Source organism: Protopterus annectens, chromosome 5.part0, assembly GCF_019279795.1.
Source record: "Protopterus annectens isolate FY-2018-M chromosome 5.part0, PAN1.0, whole genome shotgun sequence".
Taxonomy (NCBI): domain Eukaryota; kingdom Metazoa; phylum Chordata; order Ceratodontiformes; family Protopteridae; genus Protopterus; species Protopterus annectens.
The window spans coordinates 1,490,127,661-1,490,140,978 of NC_056735.1; the positions used below are offsets into that span (position 1 = coordinate 1,490,127,661).

Here is a 13,318-nt window from a genome sequence, read left to right on the forward strand (position 1 = left end):
ACTTCTTTGAAGCAGTCACCAAAGCCATAGATGAGGGTAAGGTGGTTCACACAGCCTATCTAGATCTAGCCAAAGCTTTTGACACCATCCCCCACTCTGGAATTATAGATAAACTCACTAAACTAGGTATAAATCCCTATGTCACAAGATGGGTTGCCAACTGGCTCACTGACAGAACCTACACTGTAAAAGTAGCAGACTCCAAATCCAACTTCAGACCACTGACAAGTGGAGTACCACAGAGTTCAGTCCTGGGCCCTCTCCTGTTTGGTATCTACTTTTCTGAAGTACAGGCTAACACAGAAGGTCTTTGGCTAACAAAGTTTGCAGATGACTGCAAACTAGGAGCCATAATCGAAACTCCTAATGATGTGGACATCCTACATCTTACAAAAGGGCCTCACTGAGACAGAAGTCTGGTGTCAAAGCCATGGCCTCAAGCTCAATGCCAAAAAGTGCATTGTCATCCCCTTTGGTAAAAACTCTGTACCCATGAGCTACCACAGAGGTGGTAGTCTACTTAACACCGAAACCTTGGGACACAGGTGGACAGTAGTCTCTCCTTTGATAATCACATCACCACAGTAGTCAGGAAATCCTTTTATGTGGTACACCTCATCACAAAAGGTTTCTCATCCAGGAAAAAAGAGGTCATTGTTCCCCTCTACTTGTCACTCATTAGACCCATTTTAGAGTACAATGCCCCTTTTGGTATGTACCTCACAAGACATCTACAACAACTGGAAAGGCCACAGAAATTCCTCAAAAAGAGGATTACCGGACTAAAACAGATGCCCTACGCAGACTGTCTCAAAAAAACTCCAGCTTTACTCTGTCACACATCTCCTACTCAGAGGCGATCTCTGCCTAACAAAAAAAGCTATGTCAAACCCAGAGCTGTTGGACATGCTCCACTTAAAGAACTCCCAATACCTCCAAGCTACACGCTCTAGGGACCTAAACTTTGTCACCACAATAAACAGAACATGCTGGAGGGATAGATTCCTGTCCCAGAGACTTCCCATACTCTGGAACAAACTACCTGTTTATATTAAACAAAACTCCTCATCAGCACTCTTCAAGAAAAATCTTGATGATTGGATGGGAAATAGGAAATTCACCCCGGGGATCACCTCTGGGGCTCTGCTTGACAAGGGCACAGGAAAATAATTTTCTTGGGTGGCGAAATCCAGGGTACCTTTTTAGCTAGGCTTATATAGGCCCCAGGGCCAGTAGCCTAGTACCTACTTATGAACCTATAATAAAGCAGCTGCAAAGGCCTCATAATAAGTCTTGGAAATACTCTATTAAAACACAGGTAAGAGCACCTAAAAGTCCTACCATGTGTATCTAAAGTTCTTAACAAATGCAATGTTGTGTATAATAATGATGCTGACATTCTTTTTGTTTACTTTTTAACCAGCTAAGTCAACTGAGACACTATAGGCACTTATCAGCCACAATCTTCACCAAAAGGTTGTGCAATTAATATTCACACTTCAGAGAGGCCAATTTGGCAAGCATGTTTTGTGGAGATACAAAGAAATTAAACTGCCCAGAGAAAATTCAAGGAGTCAAACAGACAACAAAAGGAGTCTGCTATATAAATCAAGAGATCGGAAGTAAATTAAGTCACTACAACAGTATGACCAATTTTCTTCAGAACTGGCTCGCAGCCACAGAAACTGCAGATATGGTCATGGTTTTTAAATGGTAGTGTTTTGCAGCCCATCCTGCTCAGGGAAACTGTACTCAAACTTGCACAACTGCTATGATGGTCACAGAATTAATGATTCAATATGAATTGACTGACAGTACAAAAAGATGTTTCTTTTAGGAAGGACCTTAGAAATCAAATGTAAAATGGGGAACCCAAGACACTGGCTTTGAGATGATGCTGCCAGGAATGAACCACTAAAGACAGAGTCAATGGCTCAGTTTTATTGTCTCAGTGATAATTATACTAGTCAGCAGGTTCTGCCCAACACTTTCTGCAAAGCACTGATACTACCATCACAGTCTCTCACAAAAGGGATGGAATTGATCTCTGCTTGGTTCTTATGTGGCAGGGATTCAGTAGGCTCTGCTTAAGGTATTATCAAGTGACAAGACACTTTCTGCATCTTATTTGGTGGTGATATTGTAGTGACCAGTGTGATGCCAAAATAGGGAAGGTTTGTGATGTAGCCCCCTTGCATAGAGTCAGGCCTTAAGAAGAAGCCAAAGAATTACAGGACTCATCATATTTTGATGAAATTAATTGAAAACATCCCCCATGGCAGACTGGGGGATTTCCTGTGGTCGATGATAGACAGCAATGCTTTTGAAATCAGACATCCTGTTATGCTAACATGATTCAGCTTTATGATAAGTTCACAATTAAGGTGAAGAATGAAGATTTTGGGAGTCTGTGTACCTGGCCACTAGGAAGGCATGTAACACAGTGCCACATGGCAGGTGTTGAACCACATACATTAAAGACTATGAGGGAGAATCTCAAAATTGAGTTTTACTGGAAATTGGATATCTGACTAAAACTATGAGAGATGTTACCATATTAACACTTACCTCCAAGTCAGTTAATGAGGTGTGACACCCCTGACTGTTATCAGGCTGAATAGCAAACACAAAGAGTTCAGAGTCAAAGAAAATTTAAATTGTCAGAAAAATATTTTAAACTGATCAAGTAAAGAAGCTTGTTGTATTAAAATCACTTCCTCACATTTCAAAATGCTTAATTATGGCAAGCAATCATGAGAATTCAAGACTACAATTAATTTATACTGAAATAATAGTGCTGTCTACCTTTCAACAGCTGTATGCTTGAATGGGACAAGGCGGCTCAGAGAGACTAAAGAAAGTATGGGATATGGGTAAAGGATGAGCATCAGTATGGGGGGGGGCAGCTGCCACCTTCTATGGTGTTTTCATAAATTCATAGGCACGTGTGAATATTTACACATATCACTGCATCTGGCTGAGCTATTCTGGTTACACTAACACTGTTTACAACACCTCAGAGTTCCTAGTCAAGGCTTTTTTGTTTAATACTCTTTTCAAACACACGTGGAAAGCTCCTCTCTGCATTTAAGCATGATTTCACTAGACAGATTGTACCACCAGTGACAGATATTTGAATAAGCACTTAACAGGTATCTAAATAATGCAGTGTTCTTATCTCATACATAGGGCTATAGCACACCCGCAATGTTTTATGACCAAGAAGATAACACAAATGGTGTCTCACAAAGCCATACAAACACTTGACAATTTTTTTATGAAAGTGTCCTGGCCAAATATCCCTTAGTCAATATGAATTCCACATGGGGTCTCCTCTGAAAAAATGCCACTGGTCTAGTGGGACTAACCAGAGCAACAAAGTGTAAATCAATAAAAACAAACAAAAATTATGCAACAATGGGGCAATTTGCAGGAAGGGTGATGATGACTGACAGTCAATGGAGGTAACAGTACAAAAATGCATAAATGATTACAGACAAAATCAAACAAGAAATTTTTAGTATGACACCACAAGCAAGAAGGCTACAGGGAAGAAGGCAGTCTTAGGTGTAATATGAGGAAGCAACAAAGAGTATATGATATAGCAAACAGACTGCTAGAAGAAAAAAAGAGAGAGAAATGGAGGCAGGCGGACAGGAATCTAACGATCAACAGAATGTGAACCAGGAAACGAAGCATTAAGTACAAAGTTCAAAACAAACAGAGGAAATGCATAGTGCTTAGCCCTTTTTACCATCACTGTTCTATATATGGTTCTGTTTCCAAAAATAAAAGCAAATAAACTAAGCCTTTAAAACACAGGTAGGCTACAGTACAATAATTCAAAATAATGGAGAATGGGGCCTTGATGAATGAAGCTGCTTTCACTGTATTCCTGCAGGAAAGTGAGTTAAAAAGTCAGGCAAGTCTTCTTTCATGCTGTAAACGGTTGCAGTCTAAGATGCATTGTTCCAAAACTAATTTTAAAGTTAAATTATTATCAATACGTAACATACAACCAAGTGGAATCGGTGCAACGAGAAATGGAAATAATGCCTAACAGCTCAGTTCTGGAGCTTAAGTATGAAATACAGGATTCACTATAGACTTGGACACCTTTGAAAAACATACAAAATTTAATAACATGAAAATGCATCAGCACAGAGACCATACTACAATGCACACCGCTTAGTTCTGAAAATGTGCTTTGCAATTTCTAGTTACAAGTACTTTTTTTGATCCAAAGAAATACATCAGTTTTGTGATAAAAACAAAAATTCAAAGCCCTTCTAGACAATCTAAAGTTTACTGTTAATCTGGTAAACCCATTGTACACAAATCACACTTTTCATGGCTGACCCAGGAGCACTGTCTGGTTAAGTGACTTGCTCACAATTACATGGTAGGCAAATGCAGACAGTAGGAATCAAACTCTGTACTATAGGAAGCAGCTTGTTAACTGTCTGCACTGTCAGATATAAAGTAAATATATGATCAGCCATTAAATGAAATTCTTACATTCCACTAACACTCATTTATTAATTACAGTCTTGTTTTTTGTAAAGAATATGGACTTTTTAAATGTATTATGAACTCGAAATTAATGCATAATAAGGAAGATACATTTCAGCCTACTGTTCATAGGTTCACAGGTTCACAGGTTCATAGGTTCATACTAGGCTATCTGCCCTAGGGCATTTATAAGCCTAGCCAGAGTGTGTTTGGCTTTCGCCACCCATTTTAAATTAATTTTGCTATGCCCTTTTTTGAGGTTAGTATACTGTGCCTCTGTCTAACAGTGACACAGAAGTGATACCCGGGGTAAACCTACGATCCCCCATCCACTCATCAAGATTCCTCTTGAAGAGAGTCAGTGAGGGACTCTGCCTAACCTGGACTGGGATTTTATTCCAGAATGAAGGGAGCCTCTGGGTTATGAATCTGTCCCTCCAGCATGTCCTATTTATTTCAGTGCTGAGGTTCAAGTCTCTCGAGCGAGTAGCTCGATGGGATTTGGATTTTCTGAGGTGCAGCATGTCCATTCATTCCAGGTTGGACATGGCTTTATATGTCAGGCACAGATCGCCTCTGAGCAGGTGGTATGCTACTGAGTAGAGCTGGAGTTTCTTTAACCGGGCAGCATATGGCATCTGTTTGAGCCCTTTGATCCTCTTGGTGAGGTACTTTTGGGGTCTTTCCAGTTGCTGCAGGTGTCTGGTAAGGTACATCCCAAAAGGGGCATTGTACTCAATTATGGGCCTGATGAGGGATGAGTAAAGGGGCACGATGACCTCCCCTGATCTAGATGTGAATCCCTTCCTGATTAGGTGGGCTATATAAAATGTTTTTCTAACCACTTTGGCCACGTGGTTGTCAAATGAGAGATTGCTATCAACTTGGGTCGCCAGGTCACTAATTACTTCTTCCGTACTTAATGGATTATCACTTATGTGGTAATTTGTGGGCACTTTGTTTTTGCCAAAGGGGATCACTATACACTTTTTGGCGTTTAGCTTGAGGCCATGGCTCTGGCACCAGTTGTCTGTTTCTATGAGGCCCTTTTGGAGGATGCTTGTGTCAGCTGGAGAATCAATTATGGCGCCCAGTTTGCAGTCATCTGCGGACTTGGTCAGCCACAGTCCTTCCGTGTTGGCCTGTACCTCTGAGAAATATATACCGAACAAGAGAGGTCCCAGAACTGAGCCTTGTGGGACGCCACTTGTAACTGGTTTGGAGTCTGACATGGCTCCAGCAATTCTAACCATGTGGGTTCTGTCCTTGAGCCAGTTTGCAACCCATCTAGTGACATAGGGGTTTATATTTAAGCTGGTGAGCTTATCTATAATGCCCGAGTGGGGTATTGTATTGAAGGCTTTTGCGAGGTCCAGGTAGGCTGTGTGGACCACCTTCCCCTCGTCAATGGCCTTGGTGACTGTTTCAAAGAAATCAACCAGGTTTAAGAGGCAGGATCTGCCCTTAACAAAGCCAAACTGGGTAGGATCCAGTGTCTGTAGGTCCCCAATATCTTTATTTATAAGGTCCATGATGATCCTTTCCATAGCTTTGCAGACCAAGCTAGTCAGGCTTATGGGGCAATAGTTTCCAGGATCCGTTGAGGCACCACCTTTGTGGAGAGGGACCACCATTGCTGTACGCCACTCTTTGGGTACATATCCTGTAGTAAGGCTGAGATTGAACAGTAGTTTTATGTTTGGGTTTAGCTCTTCTTGGAGTTCATGTAGGATGCAGCCTGGGACACCGTCTGGTCCCATTGATGCTGTGTTTTATGCTTTGGAGAGAGTGGCTCTTACCTGAGCATCTGAGATGTCAGGGGGGCAGCACTCTGCTGGGATAGATATTTGTCCTTTTGGTGGGTCTGGGGGGAGAAGTTTGCGCTGAACCTGTCAGCTAGGATGTTGGCAATGTCTGTGGGTTCGGTGTATTTTTTGTCATTTTGGACTAATTCTGAGCATATCTGGGAATTCCCACCCAGGTTCCTAACATAACTAAAGAAAGCCTTGTGATTATCCTTAGTGTCCTGTGCAATTTTTCTCTTGAAGCTGGCCTTAGACGATTTTATGAGTGCCCGTAGTTTTTGCTAATACTGATCAGAGATGCCTTCCCTTTTTGGGATTTTGCTCTATCATGTAGTAGCTTCCTCCTTCTATTGTATAGTTTGTTTATGGTTGGGGTCCACCAGACAGGACTTCTGCCTTTGGAGGATTGGGTCTTGGTTTTATTTGGGATTGCATGATCCATGCATTCCTGAAGGTGTTCATAGAATGCGTTTATAAAGGATTCTGGGGTCTGGGCCATATTTTCCACAGGCCGGGGGCTTTGAAGGATTCCACCTCGGTTTTGAGGAGTGTGAAATTTGCTTTAGAGAAGTTTTTCACTGTGGTTTTCTGGGCAGGGGGTCGGGATGTGAATATCCAGTGAGATTAGTTTATGGTCTGATCTTACCAGTGAGGGATACACTTCTGGTCTGGAGCATAGAGTCCCCATGTTGGTGATGATCAGGTCCAGTATGTTTTCCCCTCTTGTGGGAGTGGTAACAAGTTATTCCATAGCATTTGAGTTTATAAATTCTAGGAACCTTTGGGCTAGGGTGCTGGAGCTAGAGTAATGCTCCCAGTCTATGTTTGGGTAGTTGAAGTTGCCCAATATAATGGTGTTTGGAGAGACCTTCATATTTTCCAGTGTTCTCAGGAAGGCCGAGTGGAGTTCCTAGGTTTGGGAGGGTGGTCTGTAGCAGGCTATAAACTGGAAGGCAGTTTTACCCACTGTTAGTTGCACATGGATAGTCTCTGATGCTTTGTGCTGTGCCACCAACCTGGAGGTGTGGGTATCTTTGATGAATATTGATACTCTCCCTCCTTTTGTGGTTCGGTCCAAGTTTTGGGGCTGAAAAGCATGGTATGAGGTATAACCTGGTAGTGCTGGGGTGCTCTCGGGAGCCTTGAACCAGGTTTCTGTTACTGCACAGATATCGATGTTCTCCATGCTAAGGAGAGTTTCGAGTGCATGCATCTTGAGGTTTAGACTTCTGGCATTGAGTAGCATTACTCTTAGTTTCTTATCCCTTGTGATACCTATGGAGGTGGGTTTGTCTTTTGAGCCTTGCCTAAAAAAGGCACTATAGGGGTAGCAAGAGCCTTTGCCAATATCTGAAAGCCCAGGGGTGATGGGTGCAAGCCGTCCCTAGCGAAGCATCGTGGCTTGTCAAGCATGTCATCCCAGGCTGACAGGCATTGGATCCCCTTTGAATGACACCAATACTTAAGCCAATTGTTGAAATTGATCATCTTGTCTTCATATTGTGGCATCATTCTTGGTGAGGGTAAGATGCTACTCAAGGTCAGGGTCATATGGGCCTGAGCTACATGCTCAGAGAGCTCCTCTATGTCTCTTTTCATGTAGTCCAGGGAGGTACATCTCAGGTCATTTACACCAGCATGGACAATGACTGAGTCATATTTGTACTTGCCTTGGAGTGACCTGAGTGCTTGTGTTATGTGGCAGATCCTAGCGCCCGACAGGCAGCTCACCGTGACCTTCTCCTTGTTCAGCCTAGTGAGCGGGATGTCAGTGTGCCTGACGATAGAGTCACCTATTACAAGTGTATCAGGTGTGTTGTTTAGCCTTAAGGGCTGTGACTGTTTGGCACACTGGCTTTGTGAGCTATGTGTTGCACGTGTTTTGTTTTGGGGTAGCGGTTGCTTGGGTGTCTGCTTTGGAGGTCTCTGCTGCTTAGGCAGATTTTTATTTAGAGCCTCCGAGTATGTTTTTGTGTGTTTATGTGTTTGGTTTGCTGTCTAGGTAGGTCTATGTGAGACTGGAATTGTAGTGAGTGTGGTTTCCTTTTCCTCCTGACTGGTTACGCCAGTACTGAGTTGAGAGAGCTTAGCCTCCAGTTTGGCTATATGGTTGCATCTCTCACATGTGTTGGAATTTGTTGGGAGGAGGAGAGGGTTGTCTGTGTACATGAGGCAGTTGTAACATTGCCTCAAGATTCCCAGATTCACCAGCTGGACCGGAGAGGAGATTGACAACTGACCTTTGGACATGCTAGAATAGTATTGGGAATTCCTTTATAATTGAAAAAAAGGGCCAATGGGGAACAAGGTACTCAAGGGGAGTTTGTGAGGGTGTAGTGCTTTTAATTTTTTAGTGCTGACTTATATAATTGCTTTAGTGAGCAAGTGCCAGGTAACTTAAATGCAATGTGTTACAGGTAACTTAAATGCAAAAACGACAAACAGTAACTTTCATTCAAGTGAAACAAGGAAATAAGTACAGTAAGCAATGCAGATATCACTAGGGATCCACAGAAGTGCTGAAAAGCCACGTTTTAGGTGGAATTAGCATTTCAGGGAAATAACAAGCAAACAAACAACAAGCATACAAACAAAGCTAGATTCAGCAGGCCTGGATCTAGTCTATGCTATTCAGCAGGCCTGGATCTAGTCTATGCTACAGCAAACAAGGTGTACCAATTTCAGTAAGAAGCAGTTCAAATATGCAGGCACTATAAGCCTTTAACCAGAAATTCCCAGCTCAGAAGGGCAGAGTCCAGCCTCTCCTCCCACAAGAGTGCAGACCACGAACCCTCTTAATGTAAAATAACTGGCCTGAAGCCCAAGTGCTTAAACCAGAATTAATACACTTTTAGAATAACAGACACTGAGCCTTCAATCAGCAGTTCCCAACTTAGAAGGATGTAAGCTACCTGTCCTGCCACCACAGTGCAGGCCACAAACCTTCCTAATGTAAAACAACTGGTCTGAAGCCCAAGTGCTTAATCCAAAAGACTTAGAATGATAGCTACACTTTAATCAAGTTACTACCAGGCAGTAATAAATACAATTGAATACTTTAAAGAATGCCTGGATTAGTGCTCAAGTTATACAAACAAAGCTAGATTCAGCAGGACTGGATCTAGTCTGTGCTACAGCAAACAAGGTGTACCAGTTTCAGTAAGAAGCAGTTCAAATATGCAGGCACTATAAGCCTTTAACCAGAAATTCCCAGCTCAGAAGGGCAGAGTCCAGCCTCTCCTCCCACAAGAGTGCAGACCACGAACCCTCTTAATGTAAAATAACTGGCCTGAAGCCCAAGTGCTTTAACCAGAATTAATACACTTTTAGAATAACAGACACAGAGCCCTCAATCAGCAGTTCCCAACTTAGAAGGATGTAAGCTACCTGTCCTGCCACTACAGTGCAGACCACAAACCTTCTTATTGTAAAACAACTGGTCTGAAGCCCAAGTGCTTAAACTAAAAGGCTTAAAATGAGTTACACCAAGCAGTAATAAATACAACTGAGTACTTTTAAGATGACGCAAAAGCAAAATAAAGTAGGAAGAAACAAAAATACAGTAAAAGCAGATAAAATTTTTTTTTTTTTTTTTGAGTGAGCAAATGAGATGGGCCCAGGAGGAGTATCCAAGTGCAAATTTACAAGAGGTGCAGGCAGTTTCAAAGCCACCAAGATTAACACCAAAACAAAACAGGGAGGGTGAGTGGGGACCTACTGAAAAAACAGTCAACTTCCAGCTAGATATTGCTCAATGCAACATAAACAAATTACTTTAAATAAAAGTGCAGATAAAAAATCTACTTAACTCCACTCATGTAGGTCTCTCAGCCAAAAGCCATCAGTAAACAGAAAACAGAAAACACTTCACTGTACCTTGTATAATAAGAGAGAGAAAAAACTACCCCAAGCTTAAACAGAAAACAATTCACTGTACCACTTGTATAAGAGAGAAACCACAACAATGAGGTAAACTACCCCCACTTATCACTGGCTATGCAGGTTTTTTAACAAGCCTTAACTGAAAATACCACTTGTATAAGACCTACTGAAAAAACAGTCACCTTTCAGCTAGATATTGCTCAATGCAACATAAACAAATTACTTTAAATCGTGTATTATTTGATAAAAGTGCAGATAAAAATCTACTTAACTCCACTCATGTAGGTCTCAGTTGGCCAAAGCTCACAGTTTAAACAGACCAAGGGATAAAGTTGTGATTCTGTTGAATTTAGGTTGAATCACATTATGTGCAGTTACTATATGATTCAGAGCAAGGAACATAGCAATCAAAGTTTTGGTTATCTAGTTCAAGTGAGAGGATGCTCTTCTACTGAGCATATTCACAGAGTTAGGGTACCTCTCCAGAACTTCAGTCAACAGATAACTCACCTTGCATTACAGTATAAAATGCTCCAGAAGCAGACAGGTTTGTTGTTATAACAAGATCATCCTTACTAGATGTTTCCACCTGAACTCTGACAGAGCTGTCAGTATTGCTATGGAAACTACTGATCTGCCCAGTAGGGAATGTAACATTGGTCAGACGGCCAAAACTGTCATACCTGCAATGAGAAAAAAATGAGTAATCATGAGGTAGGAGGACATGCATGTACTACTCAACACAATCTCTAAATGTAGCACAGCAATCTGCACACAACTTGAAAACTGCTAATTTACCAACATAATAAACATAGCAAAACAATTCATTATCACTCATCCTGAAAAAAGATAGTTTCCACTCGCATTGAATCAATGAACAATATACTTTAATATACAATACAGAAATAATTGGCTCATTTCCTACTAAAACACAAAAACTTAACAATGGGAGATTTACTAGTTCAGAAAGTAATAGCTAGGCAATGCAATAGCTATCTTTTTTCTATTGTTTAATCTTTATACTGTTTCATTTTGTTAATAGCAATTCATCTGTCTGTTGTGGAATCTTAGAAAGCGGTCTTAAAATGGGCTGCATGTGTATGTGTGAAATACTAAAAAACCTATATGAGGCAGAGGAATTTATTTTCTGTCACAAAAGACAATAAATATTTCTTAACTATGATTAAAAAAATAAGTTTAGATAGTGCTGCGGTAGCGTTGTCTCCTCACAGTAAGACGTTGTCCTGTTTGATTCTTAGCTGGAGCGTCTTCTGTGTGGAGACATGCGTGAATGGGTGTACCTTCGTTGAAGGTTGTGCATCAGGGCTGGCAACTCGGCACGTAAAAATCTACTGCTAATCATTAGCAGACCGGAGTTCCGCTGTGGCGACCCCTAACCGGGAAAAGCCGAAAGACACAACAAAAAGTGCCCATTTTCTAAGAATAACAATAATTCTCTCCAAGGTGAAAAGCACTGGCCAACAGCAGATCTTTCAGAGATAAAGACACCTTCTGCCCATGTCTTCAGGCCTCAGACACCTCACCGGAAACAGGCATTATCCAGTACCACTTATATGTTCAGTACTATTACTTGTTTAATATCCAGTTTCTAATCATCTAAATGTTTAATAGGTAAAAAATAAAGAATTCTATTACTAAGACATTTTCGGTTCATTGTCCCAATGCATATGTGGGCATGACAAACATCAGAATCCTTTACAACTAACTGACATACTTAGACATAAGAATCCACTATACATACCGTCATACCCAATTTTACTGAGTGGAATACACAAACATCAACTGCACTCTATCTTGGAGTCAAAGAAACAGTTTTTTTTTAATGTAAAGACATATTACATCTTAAATGCAATGACACAGCTAATAACTGGATTATATAATTAAGAAAACAACTGGGTCTTTTATGATGCAGCCATCATTCTCCACACACTTTAGAGCTGCTACAGTTCTTATATCCAGCCTGCCACCCCTTTTTGATTTAATTACACATTCTATTTATAAGAAATGGATGGCAACGTGTGTGGTTTATAAAATAAGTTCTATGGCAAGTCAGGATGGTCTCAAAGACTAGAAAAGTGAAGGTCTGAAGTTTTCACAATGTTTGCTAATACAACATTTATGAAGATGGTGAGGATATCATTGCATTCTCAAGGGGGCTGTAATATAGAGGCTAAGAATGCTGTAAACACCTGACTGGGCTACATACACAGCAAAAAAGGCATGCTCTCCTGGGGCTTGCATATTGGCTGCCACAAGACAGACCAACTTTCTGTGGCTGTAGAAGTTGTACATATACTTCTGCACATGGCATGGTCTAAAAACTTTGGCCTAACCTGATTTCAAAGGTGTTGAATGTTATAACTTTATCCTTACTTTGGAAACTTATGTTAAATTTTTATTAAAGGTCTTGTCATACCCTGTGCCATCTTCAGTGTTTGATAAGAGGCCTAGGAGGATGGGAGGACACCCATTTCAATTTGTATCTTCAGGATGGCTCTCATTACGAGTTCCCAAATGGCACTGCTGGTGCTAATGAAAGACTAAACAGAGGCTGAAGGAGGCCTGAAGATGAAACAAGGAAGTTCTCTCTGCGATGAATGTCAACTAGTCAATTGAGATGTACTCCCCTAGAATACAGAGCAAATCCTGCAATATTGGGGGTGGGGAACACTATACATGAGGGATAACTCTTTAGATCATGCCTTAGAAGTACAAGATGGATAATCTTTATATTGCACCTTAAAGGCAAGGTCAATAAAATAGAAAACACTTTTTCAGCATGAAATGTGTAGATCAGGGAACACTAGTTACCAGGGATAACTCTTTACATCATATCTTTAAGGCACTTATAAAATTTATAAAAGGCTTTGCAGTATGAAATATGGGTGGTGGGGGGACACTAGAGCACCAGGGATAAATCTAACACCAGACACCATGGATACTCCATATGGCACTTGAAAAGATTCAGACCCTGTACTTTCAGCATGATAATGCTTTACTCCACCACTAGTCAACCAGGGATACATGCAAAACATTACGCAAGTGTTTAAAAAATTTTGAAGTTAAAGGGGAGGAAGTTTCAAACCCTGCATCTTTAG

The 13,318-nt window shown here is 41.1% G+C and overlaps 1 protein-coding gene across 11 annotated transcripts in view; it reads right to left on the reverse strand.

Moving 5' to 3' along the window:
* The window catches only part of TENM4 (teneurin transmembrane protein 4), a 4,497,462-nt gene that overhangs the window by 267,679 nt on the left and 4,216,465 nt on the right, over positions 1 to 13,318 (reverse strand). For all 11 annotated transcript variants that reach the window (XM_044071318.1, XM_044071319.1, XM_044071323.1 and 8 more), the window contains one exon: positions 10,710 to 10,882. In XM_044071318.1, coding sequence (XP_043927253.1) covers positions 10,710 to 10,882 — 173 coding nt within the window. The remainder of the gene's footprint in view (positions 1 to 10,709; positions 10,883 to 13,318) is intronic.